This window comes from Ruditapes philippinarum, unplaced genomic scaffold (assembly GCF_026571515.1).
Source record: "Ruditapes philippinarum isolate M1 unplaced genomic scaffold, ASM2657151v2 ctg374_1_1_1_1, whole genome shotgun sequence".
In the NCBI taxonomy this organism is placed as follows: Eukaryota; Metazoa; Mollusca; class Bivalvia; order Venerida; family Veneridae; genus Ruditapes; species Ruditapes philippinarum.
The window spans coordinates 331,237-354,319 of record NW_026860247.1 but is presented as its reverse complement, the minus strand read 5'-3'; the positions used below and the strand labels follow the sequence as shown (position 1 = coordinate 354,319).

At 33.2% G+C, this 23,083-nt stretch overlaps 2 protein-coding genes across 2 annotated transcripts; one reads left to right on the top strand and one right to left on the bottom strand.

Moving 5' to 3' along the window:
• Window positions 1–995: 995 nt before the first annotated feature.
• Window positions 996–8,047, bottom strand: LOC132759378 (mitochondrial import inner membrane translocase subunit Tim16-like). The gene is made up of 4 exons (XM_060751142.1): window positions 7,903–8,047; window positions 4,385–4,558; window positions 3,793–3,915; window positions 996–3,178 (listed from the first exon to the last, which is right to left on the bottom strand). The coding sequence occupies exons 1-4, from the start codon at window positions 7,903–7,905 to the stop codon at window positions 3,095–3,097; spliced, it is 384 nt and encodes a 127-aa protein (XP_060607125.1). The 5' UTR covers window positions 7,906–8,047; the 3' UTR covers window positions 996–3,094.
• Window positions 8,048–8,121: 74 nt separating this feature from the next.
• Window positions 8,122–22,527, top strand: LOC132759361 (uncharacterized). The gene is made up of 7 exons (XM_060751125.1): window positions 8,122–8,319; window positions 13,461–13,520; window positions 14,140–14,403; window positions 19,007–19,079; window positions 19,395–19,532; window positions 20,389–20,439; window positions 21,224–22,527. The coding sequence occupies exons 1-7, from the start codon at window positions 8,230–8,232 to the stop codon at window positions 22,525–22,527; spliced, it is 1,980 nt and encodes a 659-aa protein (XP_060607108.1). The 5' UTR covers window positions 8,122–8,229.
• The last annotated feature ends 556 nt before the right edge of the window (window positions 22,528–23,083 follow it).

The following is a 23,083-nucleotide window of genomic DNA, read 5'->3' as shown; positions in this document are numbered from 1 at the left end:
CTATTGAGTTTTGGGTCAAGGGGTCATGACCAGTAGATACTTGATAACCCTTATTAATTGTTTGATCACTGGGTCAGAAGTCATGCATAATAACCTTATCACACGACTAATTGGCTGCTGATAGGGGGCATTCATGTTTTACAAACATATCTTGTTTTAATAGAATTGTTTGATTTTGTATTGATTGTTTGATTTTGAATTGTCATGTATTTTGAATGAGAAATATGTGTTTTTGGAGGTTGGTAGAATAGAGGGTCCTGTGGGGTAAATCCCTGTGAGTAGGGCTTGGTCCACTACCAATTACCTGAACATGTATCTCTCACCACGGATTTACATTACAAATCCGTGCTCTCACTTACATTCTTACAGGATTTTTAGTTATGCATAATACTAAATACTATCAATATGATTATTTATGATATTTATGATCTTTCCTTATGGACCTATTCACTTTAAATACATGTATTTTGGGTCAGATTTGGTTTGTTTGTTTTGATTGGGTTTTACATTGTCATACCAACACAGTATAGGTCATATGGCGGCATTCCAGCTTTACTGGTGGAGGAAGACCTCAGGTGCCCATCAGTGCATTATTTCAGGCACAACTTTAGCAGAACCAGCGTCGTTCTGTAAGCTAGCTGGATAGCTTCCTCACATAAAAGAATCCAAAGTCCTTGTCGGGATTCAAACACGGTGGTGTGGGGCAAGCGGTTTGAAGTCAATGACCTTAACCACTAGATTACAGACACTGCTGTATTAAAGTTGTATCAAGGACACCTTTGCTTTCCTGGAAATTAAATTTTTGGGAAATAAGCAACATTTAAGAAATTGTGCAGTTTGAATACACTGTACAGTTTAATAACTCGCAAGTAATGCACAATTGTGTAAAAATTTAGAGTAGTACAAGTCTATGTGAAATTTTCCTCAATAAAGAAAACAACTAGCTAACATACATTAATCAGCGACTTTTTTACCAAGAAATATCAGAACAAAGCTTTTTTCTCTTAAATTATTCATCTTTATTTACATCACCATACATGTTGTTTAACAATTTAAATACATGTATATACATGTACAAATGTGAAAGATAAAAGTATTTAATTACATGACTTTTTTTGTATATTCAAATATTATTTCACTTACTCTATTGTTTTTTGTTTACGAAATATGAACATAGTTTTCCAGTAAATATAGAAAATCAGCTTTAAATATTAAATCCTACAAAAATTGTACACTGTGTGCCAGAACTTGATCTTGGACTCCTAAATAAGATAAAATTCAAGTTACAAAAACTAAAGTTATGTACTTAGTAGAAACAAAGAATTAATGTAAAACTAACTATTTAATGGAGAGAACTAAGGAGAAATTACATGATCAGTGTCTGTGATTTACTCTTTTTAAATTTTATATGCTTCTCAACTTATTCACAAAATTCACTTTTATCGGTAGTTTTTTCCCCCAAGTTTGGACTTTATGCCATTTATATACTTGTTGGTTTGTTTTGTTTGGGGTTTTAATGCACAACCAACATTGAAAAGGGGACTGGTCATAAGGTGATTTTCCAGCTTTACAACCGGAGAAAAACCTCATGTGTCGTTCCTTCATGTATTATTTCATGCATGAGCAAAACTCAGGTAGAACCATCAACCTGTTATAACCAGGCTGGATAGCTTCCTCACAGGAATTAAATTAAAGTCCCCCGACAATGAGTTAAACCCACTGTTGTCAGGGGCAAACAATTTGAAGCCGGCAACCTTAACCACACAACCACAGAGTCACACCAACATTGAAAAGGTCATACAGCCACTTTCCAGTTTTACTGCTGAAGGAAAATTTTTGGTGCCTCTCATACATTTTTTTAAGGCATACACAAAACCAGAATTAAACCATCAACCTTTTGTTATCTAGCTGGATAGCTTTCTCACATGAATGAATCTAAAGTCCATGGTGGGATTTAAACCAACTGTGGTGAGGCGCAAACAAGTTGGTCAGTGACCGTAACCACTCCATATCCTTACAAGCATTTATATTATTTTACAGTTGCTGAATGTACAGTACCATTTCTGAACTAGTTTATTCAAATTTATTAACATCCACTACTTTGATGATAAATAAGTTGACCAATAGTATTTGTTGTTTTATCTCGAACCCAAATCATGAAAAATGACACATGGCATTTGTTGTTTTATCATGAAAAATGACCAATGGCATTTGTTGTTTTATCATGAAAAATGACCAATAGTATTTGTTGTATTATCTCAAACCCAAATCATGAAAAATGACCAATGGCATTTGTTGTTTTATCATGAAAAATGACCAATGGCATTTGTTGTTTTATCATAAAAATTGACCAATGGCATTTGTTGTTTTATCTTCTTCGACATTTTTTTTTCAACCGAAAGCCCAAAAGTTAAACATTTTGACATGCCCTAGAAGTAAAACCAAGCTCTCCGTCTACGGTGTCAGGTAGGCCGAGGGAAGATGGCAAACCTCTGACATTTTCCAAGCAAAGCATTATTTGAGACATGACTTTAGTCAGACTTGGAGATAGCTCGACAGCTAAATTTCCCTAGTCGTGCAAAGGAAGGGAAATTTGAAAAAAAAAATTAATATTTTAAATAAAAGCATAGTAAAGCAAACACACAAGTAACAAGACTCAGTATCCCTAAGATGAATTAACTTTTTTTTCTCACACTCACATAATATTATACAAACATTTATTTTGAAAACCTCAGAATATTAATGTTGCATAACATTGAATACTATAGCTCTGCATGCATATTGGGTATACATTTAACAGTATTCACTACTAATGGTTTTGCTTCCAACTTATTACTTCTATTAAGGAGCATCTCCACATACAAAGTCAGCACACATAATTCAACTTAATAAAAACATCTTTTTTACATATAAAAAATCACAAAAATTCATATAACAGTTATTTTAATTACTATCACACCATTTATCCCTTGTAAGCACATCAATTCAATGACATGTGCTAATTTCTCTTAATATTGGTGCTTCTCTGTAGAATGGGTCTATGTGTTGTCTATGAATTTATTAATGTCCGTTAATAAACTAAGGGAAAATGGTGTCAGGTATTTTGTTCTGGTTCTGTTGGCTTTTGTTGTGACCTTGTCTTGACCTCTGTGTCTATCCTCTCTTTTGCTCTTACAACCTGAAAAAAGCAAAATCAATTCATGAATAAATATTTTACTTAGTGTGAATATTTTAGCCTGTGATATTTTTTGTATTAAACATGGACTGATATTAGGCCACTTTGAAATTAACAAAACTGTAGAAAATTCCCAAGTAAGCACCAACCGTAAAACAAGCAACCTTTTAGAAATTTGTTAAATTGCTTCCTAACAAACAAGTCCTGTCAGTAGAACATTGTGCTTAACTATTCTTAGTGCTTCATAGTAAAACAAGAGCCTGGATAATGTAGATTTTTTAAAGTTAAAAAAAAGGCTTTAACTCTCACAAAATAAATTTTAAAGTTATGGACCTGTGTGTTAAGTTTCAACAAATTCCCTTTAGTAATTTCACAGATACCAACTTGCACCCAAAAACTTAACCTAATTGTGATGACAATGCCAGGGCATTCTTTGAATAGTCAAGTTAAATTAAATGACCCCCTATATAATGATGATCTCCTTTGCAGTTTTTAAAGCCCTTTGTATAAGTGACTGGTTAATACACAGACACTGCATTAACAAAGTATTTTCTATCATTATTATTTAATTATGCTAAAATTGTTGAGTAAATGTTGCAACATAAGATTTCACTAACCTTTGACTGTAAATAAAATGATCCCCCTTTTGCCTTGTCATTCACTTTAAATAAATGATCATAATTTGATTGTACCCCCTCAGCATCTGTGATATCCGAAACATTCAGTATTTCTTTGGCTTCCTGTAAAATATATTGAAAATTATGATCGAATATGTAACAAGAATTATAAACTTAATACAGATATTTAAAATTTATCACAAGCAATAATAAATTTGCTACATTCAATTTGACAGCAAATCACTAATTTTTCAAAGTTTTGTAGTTTGGCAACAACTATTTTAGTCATAATGTCGAGATTGATATTCTTTTAAATAGACTGAAGGAACTGAATGCTTACAAAACAAGTAGTTTCTAGCTCTACAAGTTTAAAGAATAAAATCTATCGAGAAATACCTCTGTAAAGATGCTTTGAAATTGCAATTTTCAAATATTATGCAAGGAATAATAAATCTGACAAAAGCTTATTTTACACTAAAAATATGCTTGAGATATAATTTGAGATATCTCTCTTTGGATAAATAATATTACTAAACACGCTACAAAAGAGACCCTCTAGCCCAAAAACTTGAGCTGAAAATCTAGTTTATACCTGTAAAGTCATGCCCGTAAATGTATCAGTAGCGGCACTTTTCCTTCCTTGACTCCCTCCACCTGCACGCTGTGCTGCTCTTTGACTAGCCTCATACTCTTGCTTTAATGCTCGCGTAAATGCCTGTCCTACAACCTTTCCTCCAGCAATTATAACTTTAAATAATTCTTTAGCCTGAAATATAAAATAAAATGCTATGATTTATATCAGTATAAATATTACCGGAGGATCAATATGATTAGGATCAAGACTTGACCTTGGTAATAGACAAATGTGCCCAAAGCTGGGCAAAATAAACAAATAATGACCTACTCATAGAATAACATCAAAGGCATGTTTATTATAGAAAGAGTGTAAAAATACTACAGAAAGTTCAAACAGTATTAATAAACACTTCTTTTACCTTCTCAGTTTGTTATTTTATTTCAAAATGCATTCATGAATGACAGAATTATGTGCTACACATATTGATATACAAAATGTAATGCAAAATCATATCAAAATCAATATTAAAATAGGTGGTTCTATAAGAACAATAGCATTGCAGGAGTTGCCATTGCTTGTCTTTTGAAGACAACAATAAAATCATGAGTGTTACTAATCTAATTATGGCTATTATCATTAAATTATGCATGAAGAGTTCTAGACAGGGTTTTTTTTCAAGGATTTTGGTAACATGACCCATACCCATAGAATTGGGTATTTCAGCTTTTTTCTTAAAATTTGGGAAAAAATTCATGACTTCATTTTTTTCAGTGATTAAATGAATGCAAAGAATCACTGTCTAGGATGGCATCTTCAAACATTTAAACACCATAACAGTGAAGAAGCCCTTATTTTCAAGGATTTTAGAATTTGATTTTCAATATTTTTATTTTGTAACTTGCAATTGGGATTTTTTCCTGTGCATTGGGAAAATAATATACTATTTTCAAAAGGGAAAATGACCGAATATCGGCTATAAAATAAGCCAAAAAAAAATCCTGCATTTTATATATATTACCTTCACTTGTTGCCATTTAGAGGTCTAGAATTTCATGATATTTATTGACTGTCCATACATGTGTAGATAGTCTAGAAATTTAAAGATTTTTCAAAGATATTCAATGTGAAATTTGCTGTTTTTAGTTTAACACTTAAATCGGCAGCTTAAGGCCGGTATTCCATCTATACGGGAATGTGTAGCGAGAACGTTAAGTGCAAACGTGAAAAATCAAACAAATGATTTGCTATTGTATGTATTCCTTATTGACGTGAGCCCGATGTGAGAGTGAAACGTGAATTTATGACATGTGACATTGTAACGCGCGCATGAAACCGATCCCTACATGTAGTGATTTTTCACGTTCACGTACGGCATTCACAGACGTGAACTGAAGCCACCATGAAAGGTCCTCTGTCTATGCCAGATGCAACAGAAAAATTAAGTGAGGCAATTAGAAAATGCCCTATTCTGTATGACCCTAAACATACTAAAGGAGTACAGAGACACAGACATCAAAGACCGGGTGTTGCAGACAATTGCTGACTCTCAACATTCCTGGCTTGAAAGGTACACCTAACATAAATTAATTTCAGTTGCAAAACAATGTTAATTTAAGTGTGTGTAGTTTTTGCAAGCATGCTTAAACTTTATTATTGCTTATGACAATTCTGTTGTAATTACAAAATTCAACTATTAAATTCCACTCATCTAATGACATACCGGTATTTTCTTTCCAACAAAAATGGAACAAACAATTGTTTTCACGCTAACCGAATGAACGGAAATATATAGTGTGATTGGAAACTCGCGCCTCACGTTCAAGTTTCACGCTCACGCTAAACGTTCATGTTGGGCTCCTGTATGAATGGAATACCGGCCCAAGACAAGTTGTTTTATTGATTGTTTATATTTACAAAGGTAATGGGCGAGTTTCATCTTTGCAGGCCTTGACATTAACTTTTTTATTTGGTTGTCCTGTCGGGCAAGTACTTTTGAAAATTACTTGCCCTGACCCAAAGCTTGCTTTTAAGAAATTAAGACATTTTGTGACAAAATCATACTCATTTTTTCACTAAAATTGGTTGGAAATAGAAGGAAGGTTAAAAGGGGCTAAACAAATTTTAAACATTTTAAAATGTTTTCAGTAATTAAGTTACATGTATTTTGAAGAAAAAAAAAGTCAAAAAAAAAAGGTTATTGTGACAAAAAAAAAGTTTTGTGCATTTGATATATAAAAATCACTTAGATATAGTACTTTCTTCATAAAAGAATTTTTATAAAGTTGTGGACAGAAACTTTGTAGGTTTTTTGTTTACCACGTCTTAAGTCGTGAAAATATGTGACAATTTCATTTACCGATTTTGTATTCTTTTTACTTTCTTAATTCACATCTTTTTTCCTTGTGGATATGACTCTGTAACACATTTGTAGATGAATTGTTATTATTTTCACAATTATCTACAGGAGAAACGGATATACGATAAATTTTAGATTTTAACGGCAAAAATAAACAGCCAGAAATCGTCAAATGTTTAGACGGATAAATTAAACTATAAGTTCAAGGTTGTGATTTGAACTTCAACAAGGTTTGAACACCTTTAATAAGAAGAGGTGTTGACATAATTTATAATGCTAATCAAGTTTTGACATATTCATCAGACAACCGGATAGTCTGTGTACATGTACAATTGCCCCTGCTGTGAGGTTCGTTATTTATCGTCTCCACAAATGTGATTCATTCTAATTAAGTCTAATTAAGATTGAAATTGTAATTTGCAAGGATTATTGGTCATAATATTGGAATTTAATATGTTTACTTATGATTTTTTTCACTTGCCCTGTCGGACAAGTTCTTTTGAAATTCACTTGCTCTGACAAAACTTTTGGTTGTCCCGGGCAGTCGGACAACCGTTAATGTCTAGCCCTGCTTTGTATGATAATTTTGAAATTTTTTAAAAAAGTGAAAATTGACAGTTATCAAATTGTTCTGAATATAACCATACTGTTACATTTAATAATATAATATGTAACCTTGTTCATTTTAACCTGCGGTTTTGAATTTTAATGCACCTCCAACTATTTTTTAAATTAAAATTTACCAATAAAAAGAATCTGTAAAATTTGGACTGTCTGAAAATATGAAATCCTAGACCTGGTTTAGACAATAAATAATTATTTTAAGATTCATTTTTAATTTAATAAAAATAGATATGTAATTTTTCACTTTATGGGGCAAGTTTTTCCAATCATAAAAAAGTTGACATGATTTCAAATATCTATGATTTTACGCTAACCAACTTGATGATGAAATGTTATACAAATTCAGAAAATAATCATTTCATTGCATAAGATTCAAGAAACATGACAACATGCAATGAAAACAGAGTTATTCCCCGTGGACTATTTAATCGTATAATTTCCCTTTTTATGTATGATATGATAAATATCAGTCTTGAAAGTAGTAAAAATCATTTAATAAAAATAACGTGCAGTTAAAAGTTTTAAGCAGGATTACAAATAAAACATATAATACCATTGAATTCAGTTTTTCACGATTGTCCTTCAAAACATGGGGCAACCGGATCTTTACTTTCGTTTTAAATGAAGCGAATATATTTTTTTTTTCAATAAAAAAAAAATCAGGAATAAATGGACTTTATATGAACTTTTACGTTTAAATTTAATAACAAGAAAATAATTTAAAACAGATTTAATAAATTTGGTTGAAATACACGAAAAAAATATCGATATTAAAGGCCACCCATTCAGTCCGTTACAGGCGGAAGTGATACGTTTAGCAAAAACGTCCAAAAATAAAATTCGGTGATTTTATAATTCGAGTTTTCTTTATCAGTTCATCATGCCGAAAGAAAATTTAAAGGAAAAGCTTGACGGAAATGAATTGGATCTGAGTCTGAATAATTTAACTACAGTTCCTGTGAAAGAATTGGTAATTATTATTGTCGTTCACTGTGTAAGACGTGGGTGGGGTACAAATTTTCTACTTTCATTTTGCTAATTTTCAGCATCTGGTTGTTAAAGTTCGAAAAACATCAAACTGACATATTTATTACACACAGCAGTAATTTCTCCGTAACATAAACACATGTCATCTATAGACAAGTTACTGTAATTGAATGATTTTGATTTGTAATAGAATTTAGAACTATCAGTATCAGTTACTCAGTGCAAAGAATATTTGACAATATATATCTATGGTGAATGACAGATATCATTATTTCAATTATACATTGATTGTTTCTTATAATTACTTGTCTGTGATGGATTCATGTGTGATTCACCTGTACAAGTCAACCCGGCCCCAAGTCATCCCGGCCCAAAGTCAACCCCCCAAAATTGGTCAATCCGGCCCCACGGTTTTTTTATTTGGTCAACCCGGCCCCAAAATTGGTCAGTGCGGCCCCAAAATTGGTCATTCCGGCCCCAAAATATATATTTGTCGGTAAATTTAATTGCGCCGATTAAGTCTTTAATGCGCAATATTGATGATGAATTATTATATAACATCAACAATTATATGTACATCAACATTATTTAATTCAGATGCGATAATCAAACAGTTTAAAGCAATCAATTAACAAAAAAGGTATAGCTGTGAAAACAAATCCTTTTAATAAGTTGGTAGTATCTTTCATGTCTTTATTCGATGTAAATTAAAGATGATTTCGTGAGTGTTAATGCAATTATTAGGAAGAAATGCATAGAATTTCGAGTTAAAAGGTTTGTATAAATATAGTTTCCACCAATATTTTTTCAATTCATTTGAATGTTTTTATTGAATACGTTCATCATTATAATTAATATTTGTTTCGTTTTTTATTAACTTATTTTCAAAGAATATTTACTGTGTAAAAAGGTATTGGAATATTACTAAGTGTTTGGAAAATTGATAGTGTTTTGCGTTTAATCTAATATAAATGATCATATCATTATTGTTGTTAATTAAATTAACACATTAAGGTTTCTTTTCCATGATATGTCAAAAAAAAGTTTAGTTTCCCAAATTTAACATCTTTATCTTTAAACGTGCTATTTTGAATAAAAACACTATTCATCAACTGTTAAAGTACTATCAGAAGTTTGATCTTTTTACAGTATATCCCTAAATATGTCTAAGCACTACAATGAATATATAAAATAATAATAAAAGATATCATCATTGAACTTTTTTTTTGTTGTTAATTTTTATCTTATTTCTTGATAAGTGTTTACATTTTAAAGCAAAATAAATAATAAAAAAAATGGGGCCGGGTTGACCAGAAATAAAATTGGTTTGGGGCCGGGTTGACCAATTAGGGACCAGGCTGACTTGGGGCCAGGTTGACTTGGGGCCGGGTTGACTGTAATTCGTGATTCACTTTTATAACAGTTTTTTTTCAGTAAAATCAGACTTAAATGTTTGATACAGAGACTCCAAAACAGATCATTTTCTCCTCTAGACCCCAGCATGCCCATTCATGCACTACAGTGCATAATTCACGCACACAATTCTAGATGCAGGCATAAAAATTGTAAGCAGGGGGTACATGCACGCAAAGTAAAATAGTCAGAATGAATGTTTGGGATAGCCTAACTAAATGTCGTTGCCATCTACCTATGGATAGGAACAGTCTAAACCCGGCCACAATTGCATGTCTGCTTTCAAAGTCATCTCAGTCTGATTCGTAAATATTTTAGTCATGTTTTGACGTCACATGTACTGTCTTAAGAAAATAAGAACGAAACGGAAAAGTTTTGGATATTTACAACTGCCAAAAAGTATTTTGAGTTCTCCAATGATCAGCAAAAAGTTAATCACTTGATTTTTTAACAACTACCTTCAATTGTGAACTTTATGCAGGTCATATGAAATGAAAATGTAAATAATTGAGATTTTAAAATAAATGTACATAATCTCGGATATACAAAATTTTGGTTATGGGTAATAATCGTATGGACTAAACAAAATACCAGTGATTGTAATGGCTGTTATATTGCTACCTTAAGTGATGAGTTTGTGTCAGTGTTACTTGGTAGTAATACTAAGTGAAACAGCTGTTCATTAATATCATGTTGACTAAAATGTTCTTACAAACAAAAACATGTTTAAACTTATGTGTACCCCCAGATTTTGAAATGTACCCCCAATATTCAATGACAGGGGGTACATGTACCCCTACATTTAAAATTGAGTGGGCATGCTGGATCCACCCTTGAAGTTGGTTAGGGTTGGATATCATTAAGAACGAAACGATACGATACGATACCGATACTCATGAAACGATACGGTATATTATCGATACCGATACTCGATACTTGAAAGTGTATGTTTCAGCAGCCGTATTCATTATGTATTCATTATTGCTATAGGTATTTTATTTTGATTTGTTTTATAATGAAATAAAAATTAAATTCAAGCTTCTTTGTGAAATTGCTTACTATATTCTATATTCCTTGAGCAGTCTCCGGCTTCAACGAGTCAAATAGAGAACATTGTTTCAGTTGTAAATTGTGTTTAAGTCTCAGGTATTTTATTAAATTACTGGTTTTTTCACCTTTCCCAAGGCAAAACGTTTGGCAATAAATGCAAACACCACCTCCTTCTTTAGGAGTGAAATGTGCCCAGACCGGAGACCGCTTTGATCGAGACCCCACCATAATATTGTTGACATGAGCAACGACATGTATAAAATTCGAATATTTTAATGAATATTGCAGAAATGTTTAATAGCAAGTAACAATATTTTTTGGGAATAAAAATCGAATAATACATCAAAAAGTGATCAACAAATGCTGTATCAAGTATTTGAATTTATGCAGCATGTTATTATAATGGTTTTTAGCTCGACTATTCGCAGAATAATCGAGCTAATGCAGTCACCCATTTGTCGGCGTCGGCGTCGGCGTCCCTGTGGTTAAGTTTTTGTATGTAAGCTGGTATCTCCATAACTACTGAAGGGAATGGATTGAAACTTCACACACTTGTTCTCTGTGATTATCTAAGATGATTGGCACAAGTCCCATAACTCTGATTTGCTTTTTTTCATAATTATGCCCCTTTTTCGACTTAGAAATTCTTGGTTAAGTTTTTGTATGTAAGCTGGTATCTCCATAACTACTGAAGGGAATGGATTGAAACTTTAAAAAAACTTGTTCTCTGTGATTATCTAAGATGATTGGCACAAGTCCCATAACTCTGATTTGCTTTTTTTTATAATTATGCCCCTTTTTCGACTTAGAAATTCTTGGTTAAGTTTTTGTATGTAAGCTGGTATCTCCATAACTACTGAAGGGAATGGATTGAAACTTCACACACTTGTTCTCTGTGATTATCTAAGATGATTGGCACAAGTCCCATAACTCTGATTTGCTTTTTTTCATAATTATGCCCCTTTTTCGACTTAGAAATTCTTGGTTAAGTTTTTGTATGTAAGCTGGTATCTCCATAACTACTGAAGGGAATGGATTGAAACTTTACACACTTGTTCTCTGTGATTATCTAAGATGATTGGCACAAGTCCCATAACTCTGATTTGCTTTTTTTTATAATTATGCCCCTTTTTCGACTTAGAAATTCTTGGTTAAGTTTTTGTATGTAAGCTGGTATCTCCATAACTACTGAAGGGAATGGATTGAAACTTCACACACTTGTTCTCTGTGATTATCTAAGATGATTGGCACAAGTCCCATAACTCTGATTTGCTTTTTTTTATAATTATGCCCCTTTTTCGACTTAGAAATTCTTGGTTAAGTTTTTGTATGTAAGCTGTTATCTCCATAACTACTGAAGGGAATTGATTGAAACTTCACACACTTGTTCTCTGTAATTATCTAAGATGATTGGCACAAGTCCCATAACTCTGATTTGCTTTTTTACATAATTATGCCCCTTTTTCGACTTAGAAATTCTTGGTTAAGTTTTTGCGTGTAAGCTGGTATCTCCATAACTACTGAAGGGAATGGATTGAAACTTCACACACTTGTTCTCTGTGATTATTTAAGATAATTGCCACAAGTCCCATAACTCTGATTTGCTTTTTTACATAATTATGCCCCTTTTTCGACTTAGAAATTCTTGGTTAAGTTTTTGCATGTAAGCTGGTATCTCCATAACTACTGAAGGGAATGGATTGAAACTTCACACACTTGGTCTCTGTGATTATCTAAGCTGATTGGCACAAGTCCCATAACTCTGATTTACTTTTTTTCATAATTATGCCCCTTTTTCGACTTAGAAATTCTTGGTTAAGTTTTTGTATGTAAGCTGGTATCTCCATAACTACTGAAGGGAATTGATTGAAACTTCACACACTTGTTCTCTGTGATTATCTAAGATGATTGGCACAAGTCCCATAACTCTGATTTGCTTTTTTTGCATAATTATGCCCCTTTTTCGACTCATGAATTCTTGGTAAAGTTTTTGCATGTAAGCTTGTCTCTCCATAACTACTGAAGGGAATGTATTGAAACTTGAAGAGTTTGTACCTTTTCGGACAATTTTATGTATTCATATAGGTAAGCATTATTATACTCAATGAAACACCCTTGTGACAAATTTTCGAATAGTCGAGCGTTACTGTCCTCCGACAGTTCTTGTTGTAAATACGAATATCGCTGCTACCACGTGCACTCGGTAGTGATCTCCCTTGACTTGCACTATGGACGTTTCTGACCACGGCCTTTTTGCATTCTTTTTGTGATATTATTGACGTAAATAATCGTTAATTTTATTCATTTTCCTTTGTTTTTTTTGTAAATATTCGTTGCTTTTAATTTTGAAAATACCGTTAAAAATACCGGTACTTTTTGAAACGGTATATACCGGTAAATTATGAAACGGTTTTCGGTACGGTCTAAGTACCGGTTATCGGTATCCAACCCTAAAGTTGGTTGATTTCCACCGTCTTGTTTTACATAATCGACTGTTATTACTTTTTCATTCATTAGGCATAAAAAAGTTTATTTCTGGTAACAGCAAGTAACAGTATATAAATATATCAGAATTCTAATATAATAAATATATCTGCCTTTTTATATATTATCAACCCCTTTTAAGTTTTAATGTGTTTTGATGATAATTGTCTATTTCAGGCAGAGCTGCAGAAAGCAACACATTTAGATCTGTCATGTAACCTCCTAGCTGATTTACCTGTAAGTGGCTTTGTTATTAAAACATATGTTACATAGTCTTCAGTTTTTAAATAATTGATATAGCAGTTAAATATCAGTTGAAAATATTAGTTGTAAATACTCATCATTAGCTATGGAGCTGCTGTAACCAAATGTGGTCAGTCATTGCTACCAGTATAGAGCCAGGTCAGCCTGCACCTATGCAGGTTAAGAATTAGATTTATGCACAAATTGATTCTGTGCACTGTGTTTAAAGACAGCTTTGTCTATTGACATGATATTGTTTTTGGATTTATCCTGTGCGACAGTCATTGAAACTATCATTTTTTCAAAGTGATGTAAAGTTTACCAAGACTGTAGATACTTTCAGTTAAGGGACCCATTCACAATCACTGAAAATTCTTATTTTTACCCAAAATGTCATCAATAATTTATTCAAGATTCATTAATTTGCTTTATTATTATACCAAGACATATATTTTTCTAATTCACCTTATTTGATTACCAATTAAGCAGATACTCAGAGGGGTTGTGTGACCTATTCACTGTATGAAATATTTCGATTTTATTGTTTGTTGTAGTTGGGTTTTTTATGTTGTTGTTTTTTGAAGAGATAGGCACATTTCACATTATTTTTCAGGATACATTCTGTACACTGACACATCTCGTGAAGATAGATCTTAGCAAGAATCTTCTAACAAAACTCCCCGATGATTTCGGAAACTTGATTCGGCTTCAGCATCTAGATCTCCTTGGTAATAAACTCACAGGTTTACCTGTAAGCATGTACCAGCTGACCAAACTCAGATGGCTTGATCTGAAAGATAACCCGCTGGAACCGGGACTGAAGAAAATTGCTGGAGACTGCTTAGACGAGAAACAGTGCAAGAAATGTGCTACTGATGTAAGTCTTTATATACATGTTCTTCTAAACATAAAAAGACTTTATTAGTCCCCTACCAGTTAACCGGAGGGGACTTTAGGTTTACCCTCCGTCCGTCTGTCTGTCTGTCCGTCTGTCTGTCTGTCAGTCCGTCCGTCCACAAAACTGGATCCCGCGATAACTTGAAAAGTACTGAAAATATTTTTATGAAACTTATAATATGGATAGATGGCAGTATGGAGATTATGCACGTCTTTTTCTTTTCTTCCTATGTTGAAAATTCTGGTTGCTATGGCAACAAATAGGCTTAAAATATGGCAAATTTTACACATAAACTGGATCCAGTGATAACGCAAAAAGTACTGGAAATATTTTTATGAAACTTGAAATGTGGGTAGATGGCAGTCTGGAGATTATGCTCGTCTTTTTCTTTTCTTCCTATGTTGAAATTTCTAGTTGCCATGGCAACAAATAGACTGAAAATTGGCAAATTTTACACATAAACTGGATCCTGTGTAAACGCAAAAAGTAATAGAAATATTTTTATGAAACTTGTAATATGGGTAGATGGCAGTCTGGAGATTATGCACTTCTTTTTCTTTTCTTCCTATGTTGAAAATTCTGGTTGCTATGGCAACACATAGACTGAAAATATGGCAAATTTTACACATACATTGAATCCAGTGATAACTCAAAAAGTACTGGAAATATTTTTATGAAACTTGACATATGGATAGATGGCAGTCTTGAGATTATGCATGTCTTATCTGTTCTCCCTATTTTGAAAAAATATTGGTTGCCTTGGCAAAAAATAGTCTTAAAACATGGCAGATATAACATAATTTGTGATTAGCCAAAAAGAGCTGATTTTTTGTGCCCCCACGTTAGTGGCGGGCATTTAGATTTACCCTTGTCCAGACCTGGGGATGATTACATTGATCAGTAATTGATTTAATTACAATTACTTTCAGATTTTATTGTAATTGATTACAATTGATTACTCAGACTTGCCTCTGTAATCAATTAAATTACAATTACTTTAAGAAAGTAATTGATTGATAATTGATTACATTCAATGTATAACTATAAACAAAAGTTTCTTAATGCTATTTAATATATACATTATATACACAAAGGATTTCCAGCTCATCAACAGTGACATCATTTTAACACACTTTTAGTTACTGTCACATCACTTTATCATATTTTAGTATTGCACTTTAGCATCATAAGTTCATGAAACCGTCTTGTCAGTCAGACTGCATCTATCAGGACGGAAAATTTGACCCGCAACATCAAACAAACACTCTACAGGGGCCTATGATGCAGGAATGGTCATCAGTCTTCTTGGTATAGGTTTCATAATGAGCTCTCTGCAACAGAAATTTTGAAAAGTGTCAATTGTACAGTATGTTGTATACAGGTGTTAAAACAGGTGTGAAAACAATAAATTTTTGTATGGGAATTTAAAGAGACAATAGGCTTTACAAAGAAATTATTGATTTTTTACAAACACTTCAATGGTACAACAGTATCCATTATAATTTAGACACATTGTCTCTCACCTTACAAAATAACTGTTGCATATAATTAAAATATGGTAATATGCATCTGACATAAACTCTAGAATATACAAAGTAAAGAAGTTATCTTCATTGTTTGAAACTTTTTAAAAATGGTTAAACCAAAATATGTTAAACTAAATTTAACATACCTTTATGTGGGTAATGAAATTTTGGATGTGACTTAGTGTTTCCATTTATCTTCCTAGGACACAATTTGCACTGTGCTGTCACATTTCCAGATGTCTCTTTAGGAAATTCAAAGACATCATAAATCCAATGATTTGACATTTTGGTAAGAATACCAGCCAAACAATGATGTCTATCTTTCAGTTAGAATTTGATTAACTGTATGGATTATAACTTTTTTCTTCATTGTGAGTGATGTCTTAAAACATCTCACTTGATATTTTACTACCTTTATGGACAATCATTGTTTATTATGACAATTTCTATTATTTACTTCAAATATGGATATCAATAGAGAACATTCTTTCTATTCAATAAAAATGTTGCTATTGTGTATCAAAATCAATCAATTTACACTCCACAATTTGTGATTAAATATCATTATAAAGGAGTATAAGTTAAACTGTAACATGTGAAATAAATCATTTGAATTTCAATAGTTTCATATAAAATCTGAAAGTAATCAACATCAATCAAATTGTAATCATAATTACAGACTGAATTTTAGCTGTAATTGATTAATTACAATTACTGTAATCAATTTTGAGCAAGGTAATCAATTACATGATGATTACAGTGTAATCATGTAATCAATTAAAAAATCGATGATTACGATTAGTGATTACCCCAGGTCTGCCCTTGTCCTTCCGTCCGTCCTTCCGTCCGTCCTTCCGTCTGTCCGTCCGTTCACTTTTGTGTCGCACGTAACTCAAAAAGTATTTGACCTAGAGTCATGAAACTTTACAGGAATGTTGATCAGCATGTGTAGTTGTGCACCTGGGTATTTTGGTCTGGATATTTTTAGTATTTTCAGAGTTATTGCCCTTGACTTAGTAAAATTTGGCAATTTTCAACTTGTGTCGCTTGTAACTCCAAAAGTATTTGACCTAGAGTCATGAAACTTTACAGGAATGTTGATCAGCATGTGTAGTTGTGCACCTGGGTATTTTGGTCTGGATATTTTTAGTATTTTCAGAGTTATTGCCCTTGACTTAGTAAAATTTTGCAATTTTCAACTTGTGTCGCATGTAACTCAAAAAGTATTTGACCTAGAGTCATGAAACTTTACAGGAATGTTGATCAGCATGTGTAGTTGTGCACCTGGGTATTTTGGTCTGGATATTTTTAGTATTTTCAGAGTTATTGCCCTTGATTTAGTAAAATTTTGCAATTTTCAACTTGTGTCGCATGTAACTCAAAAAGTATTTGACCTAGAGTCATGAAACTTTACAGGAATGTTGATCAGCATGTGTAGTTGTGCACCTGGGTATTTTCATGTGCATATTTTTAGTATTTTCAGAGTTATTGCCCTTGACTTAGTAAAATTTTGCAATTTTTAACTTGTGTCGCATGTAACTCAAAAAGTAATTGACCTAGAGTCATGAAACTTTACAGGAATGTTGATCAGCATGTGTAGTTGTGCACCTGGGTATTTTCGTCTGGATATTTTTAGTATTTTCAGAGTTATTGCCCTTGACTTAGTAAAATTTTGCAATTTTCAACATGTGTCGCACATAACTCAAAAAGTATTTGACGTAGAGTCATGTAACTTTACAGGAATATTGATCAGCATGTGCAGTTGTGCACCAGGTATTTTCGTCTGGATTTATTTAGTATTTTTAGAGTTATTGCCCTTCACGTAGAAAATTTTTGCAATTTTCAACTTGTGTCGCAAGTTTCTCGAAAAGGATTTGACATAGTCAATAAACCTTATAGGCAGGTTGCTCAGCATATTTTAGATTTGCACCTGGGGTTTGGCTTGTGGATTTATCCAGTATTTGTAGAGTTATTTCCCTTGACTTAGTAAAAAGATTGACAGAACAGTGTCGCGGTGGGGGCACCCGTGTCCTATGGACACATTTCTAGTTTTTTATGAAATTGCATCTTTAATTCAAGAGTTATCTCCTTTTTAAGAATTTTGCTTTTAAAAATGTTATATTTTGGTAACAGGGATGTTTCAAATATTAACTTTAGAGTGTGGACTGTCCTTCAGTCTGTCTGTCTGTCTGTTCATAAAAACTGTTTCCTGTGATCACTTTTAAAGAACTTTTCCAACAAATTCACTTAAAATATAGAAAAATTGAAACATTAGTGAATGACTAATGGCCCTTTAGAATGTTGATAAGGTTCTAACCGGTAGGGGACTTATGGATTGCTTGCAATACTATGATAATTGCTTGTTTATCATACAAATAGGGGGAAAAAAATTTACTTATAAACTGAAAAATAAGTCTTTAAATATTTATAAACTGAAGGGTAAGTCTTTGTTGTATCATAGTTTGAGGACCTTTCTGTTGAAAATATGTCAGAGTTAAATGGTATACATATTATAAATGCACAGTGCGTTAACTGGAGTGCAGGTATTAGTTACACTCACCACAAAGCATGCCAATTGATTGGCTCATTTTTGTTGAGGTTTACTTATTGTGACAGAAGAGAAAGGGAAATTGACAGAAAAATCATATTCAGATGCTCGTTCATTGGTTACTTTTTCCCGGGGTTTCATATTGTGACAACAGGGAACGTGTTTTTATGTTTGACTATGATACAAAAGAGAAAGAACATCAAAACTATGCCCTTTCGTACAAATCAGATAGCCTCGTGTTTCGATGCTCTTTCTATTACATAATGTATACATTTATTTATTAACTGAAAAATGTATTTTGTCACCTTGGTGCAGTAACGGATTAACTCCAATTAAATTATATCAGGAGTTAACCTGTTACTGCGCTAAGGTGATGAGCTGTATATTCTCATATACTGAAAAATGGATATATTCTTCAGTGTCTACTGTTTGATGATAAAACATTATTATAATTCATTGTTTATTTTATTGTTGTTTAAAATGCAAAATTTTATAATTGCTTTTACAGGTTGTTGCACATAACAAGTTGATTCATAATGCAATACAGAAGAAAATACAGGCACAGCGTGAAGAAGAGAAAAGTGAGTACATATGGAGGATAATTAAGTTTTAGAAATGAACAATTGTAATTTTTACCCAGTCAGAAGTGTATTAAGTTTTAATGATAGATGTAGAGTACGCCATGTTTGGTTATTGGTTTTGTTGGCAGACAACAGAGTGTAAACATTTTTTTTCCCAGCATAATTTCTATATTTCTCGAAAGATTTCATCTAGATTATATTGTTTTTAACATATGTAATATTGGCAGTAAACTGGTTTTGTGACAATTTCCTGTTGCATGTAAGTACTAAGTTCTTATAAAATTATTGTTTCATATGATATATAATGTATAATAGAAAAAAGGCAAGCAGAAGAAGCTAAATTAGAGGCAGAGAAACAAAGAATATCCGAAGATAAGAAAAGAAAGAAACAAGAGAAGCGTCAAGCCCAGAAAGCCAAGAAACAAACTACACCTGAAAGACAAGAACAACAGAGTGAGTTACAATCTATCTTTATGTAGGTGGCGGCATGGCCAAGTGGGTAACGCGTTGGACTAGTAATCTAAGGATTGCTGACCGCGTGGGTTCAAACCCTGTCAGGGGCAAGCTGTTATTTCCTTGAACATGAAACTTTACATTTATAGCTTACGATAGTACTGGTTGGTTCCAGGAATGGATTCGAGAGTGTTTCAATAAGTTTATAGCTTCCAACACAATCGAACTGAAATAAATTTGTATTAACTAACTTGTATTTGCGTTTACATTGCCAGTTTTAATGAAATGATGATAATGGGACAGATTTAGCCTTTTAGGGGTCTGGGTCATAAGCAGGGTCGTTTTATAAAGTAGATGGGTAAAAATAGTAGCAGGATGGCCCATTATACATTGCTTGGGATTTTACCTGGTTACTAGGTCTTAAAGATAAAATTTAATATCTTGAGAAAAAAATTGTTGAATTCTTATCATCTTTTATGGTATTCATGCAATGTAATGGATTTTGCAAAGGTCATTTGCTTAGTCAATATCTAACTTTATATTTTATTACTCTTGGGGTTTTTTCTTGCACAAAGTGGTGGGGGTGTTAGTACTTTACCCTCCAGATCATGGCAGTTAGCCACCTTGAATTCATCAGAGCACAGTTCTGCCACCATATCATTCCTGGGCAGACTGTCAAGCAGTTTGCCAGTACTGTTTGCCTTTACTTTCACATAGACCTTAAAACTTCTATACATGCCAGAGCAAATGTAAAGTGCCAATGGCTGTAGAAAAGATTTTATGATTAGTCACAGTAAAAGTGACCAGCCACGTCCACAGCTGTTCTAAAATTGTAAATTTGATTCTGTTTTTTTAGATGAACCAAAACCATCAACAAGCAAAACAAAACAAAAGGCAGCAAAGAAAGGTAAATTATAATATTTTGTTCATAGCTGATGTAAAGATATGGCAACACAAAAAGAGAATGATTGTTTAAAATTGATATGAAATATATCTCACTAAGGTGGTTTCTTAAATATTTACTCTGGGCATATATAAGACATATAAATGCTGTAAAAATTGGATACATTTTCAGTGTTTGTGAAAAGTAAAAAAGAACTGTATGAAACTTAATGTATCATAAGAACCGTAAAAAAAAACCACACACACAAAAGCAGATGAATTAATAATTAGACATAAGACAAAATTACTGACCTATATTTTTTAAAGTCATTTCCTAGTAATAAAAAGGAATGTTGAAAGTTACAATTTAATTTTGAAAATTTTGTGAATTTTTAAAAAAATTCTCAGAAATGGCTCTCAACATTTTTGTAGCATATGATTTCTTATGAAAAATCAGGTTTATATATGTGTATGATATCATCTGTATTTTTTATATTTTCTTAATGGCTACTTTATCTTTATTTCCCACTTGGAAAAGCATATATTGTTGCAAGGAAAAAGTAATGTAGCCGTGCCATGACATAGTCAACATAGTGCATTTCCAGACCAGCCTGATCATCCGCGCAGTCTGATAAAGATCCATGCTGTTCGCTTACAAACCCTATTAAAAGTAGAGAATCTGATAGCAAACAGTATGGATCCTGATCAGACTGCACAGAGGCGCAGGCTGGTCTGGATCCATGCTGGTCGCAAACCCACTATGTTGATTTTGTCGTGACACGGCTCATATTGTATTGATACATTTACAGAAGATGGCGGAGGAGGTGGCAGTCAATGCTGTTTGAAAGTCCTGTTCTGGATCTTCCTTACTCTCGGTGTTCTCCTGGCAGCTATAACCGGTATCCTTGGCTTCTGTCAGAATGACCCGAAACATAACTTCTGTGAAGTGATACAGTTTGAGACTGCTGTTGTACCATGGACCAAAACGAACATTGTACCTTACATTGAAAAGGGGCAAGATGTTGCTGCTGACGTTGGAAGGAAGGTAAAGCTTTATGCTGATAATGGTATTGTTTGGGTACAAACAAATGGACCAGTCTATGTTAACAATGTGAAACAGAAATGGAATGATGTTCAAGAATTTGTCCTTGCAAAGTATAGATCTTTTACTGGTGAGGATGAGGAGCTTGCTAAAAAGGAAGCAGCAGCATCAAAGAAAAAGGTACCTTCAGCTAAACCAACAACAACCACAACTCAAAGACCTACTACCACTACCACCTCCAAACCCACAACCACAACAACCACCACTCAAAAACCAACAACAACTCAAAAACCTACCACAACTACTACCACTCAAAAACCTACCACAACAACTACCACTACCCCAAAACCCACAACAACCACTACTCCTAAGCCTACCACAACAACCACTACCACTCAGAAGCCCACTACCACAACAACTACTACTCCTAAACCTACAACTACCACCACTCAAAAACCTACTACTACAACAACCACTACTCCCAAACCAACAACTACCACCACTCAAAAGCCTACCACTACAACCACCACTACTCCTAAGCCTACCACAACAACCACAACCACTCAGAAGCCCACTACCACAACTACTACTACTCCCAAACCTACAACTACCACCACTCAGAAACCCACTACCACAACAACCACTACTCAAAAGCCTACCACTACAACAACCACTACTCCAAAGCCTACCACTACAACTACCACCACTCAAAAACCCACTACCACAACAACCACTACTCAAAAGCCTACCACTACAACAACAACTACTCCAAAGCCAACCACCACAACTACTGAAAAACCCAACTACCACCACCAACTACCACCACTACCACTCAGAAACCAACTACCACAACAACTACTACTCAAAAACCCACTACCACAACAACCCAAAAACCAACAACTACAACAACCACCACTGAAAAACCTACTACCACTACTCAAAAGCCTACAACAACAACCACACAAAAGCCTACAACTACTCAAAAGCCTACAACTACCCAGAAGCCCAGTACCACTCAAAAGCCAACTACAACCACAAAACCCACCAGCACCACTCAGAAGTCAAAAATAGAGAAACCAGAAGAGAAAGTTAATGCTAAAAATGATGACACTAAAGATAATGTGAACAAAAAAGAAAATGAACAATATATAAAAGGAGGTCAAAGGGTACAGAATCAAGAAATGAACCCTGATGAAAAAGTGGTAAGGGGTGGGCAGCAGAATAAGCCAAAAAATTGATGAACTATGTATTTAGGTTTTAAGTAATTTTTTATCAAAGATTGTTATGAAAGAGGATTTATGAGATTGGTAAAATCATTGAAATGGGATTGTATTATTTTTGACTCGAGGGTCCAACAGATCAAATTCTGTCAAATTCATGAAATTGGTAGTCACTGGTTTCAAGGCACCTTGTTGTTGATAATCAGTAATCATGGTAGCAATTGATTTTTATTTTTCACTCTATGTACATGTATTATGTTTTGAATTAGGAACGGATATTTTCAAATTAGAAAAGATTGTTCTAATAAACATGTACATGATTTCAAAAAAATTGAATGAATAATGTTTAATAACATGATTTAAATTAGGTTATAACATTAAATATCCTTCGGAAGTTACCAAATTTT

Excerpts from the sequence above, each read along its gene's own strand:
- LOC132759378 (XM_060751142.1), bottom strand. Across the intron at positions 3,916-4,384 it reads TTACGGGCATGACTTTACAG|GAAGCCAAAGAAATACTGAA; the intron begins GTATAAACTAGA and ends TATATTTTACAG. Across the intron at positions 3,179-3,792 it reads CATTTTATTTACAGTCAAAG|GTTGTAAGAGCAAAAGAGAG; the intron begins GTTAGTGAAATC and ends TGCTTTTTTCAG.
- LOC132759361 (XM_060751125.1), top strand. The coding sequence starts at position 8,230 with ATGCCGAAAGAAAATTTAAAGGAAAAGCTTGACGGAAATGAATTGGAT. Across the intron at positions 13,521-14,139 it reads ACCTCCTAGCTGATTTACCT|GATACATTCTGTACACTGAC; the intron begins GTAAGTGGCTTT and ends ATTATTTTTCAG. Across the intron at positions 20,440-21,223 it reads ACAAAAGGCAGCAAAGAAAG|AAGATGGCGGAGGAGGTGGC; the intron begins GTAAATTATAAT and ends ATACATTTACAG.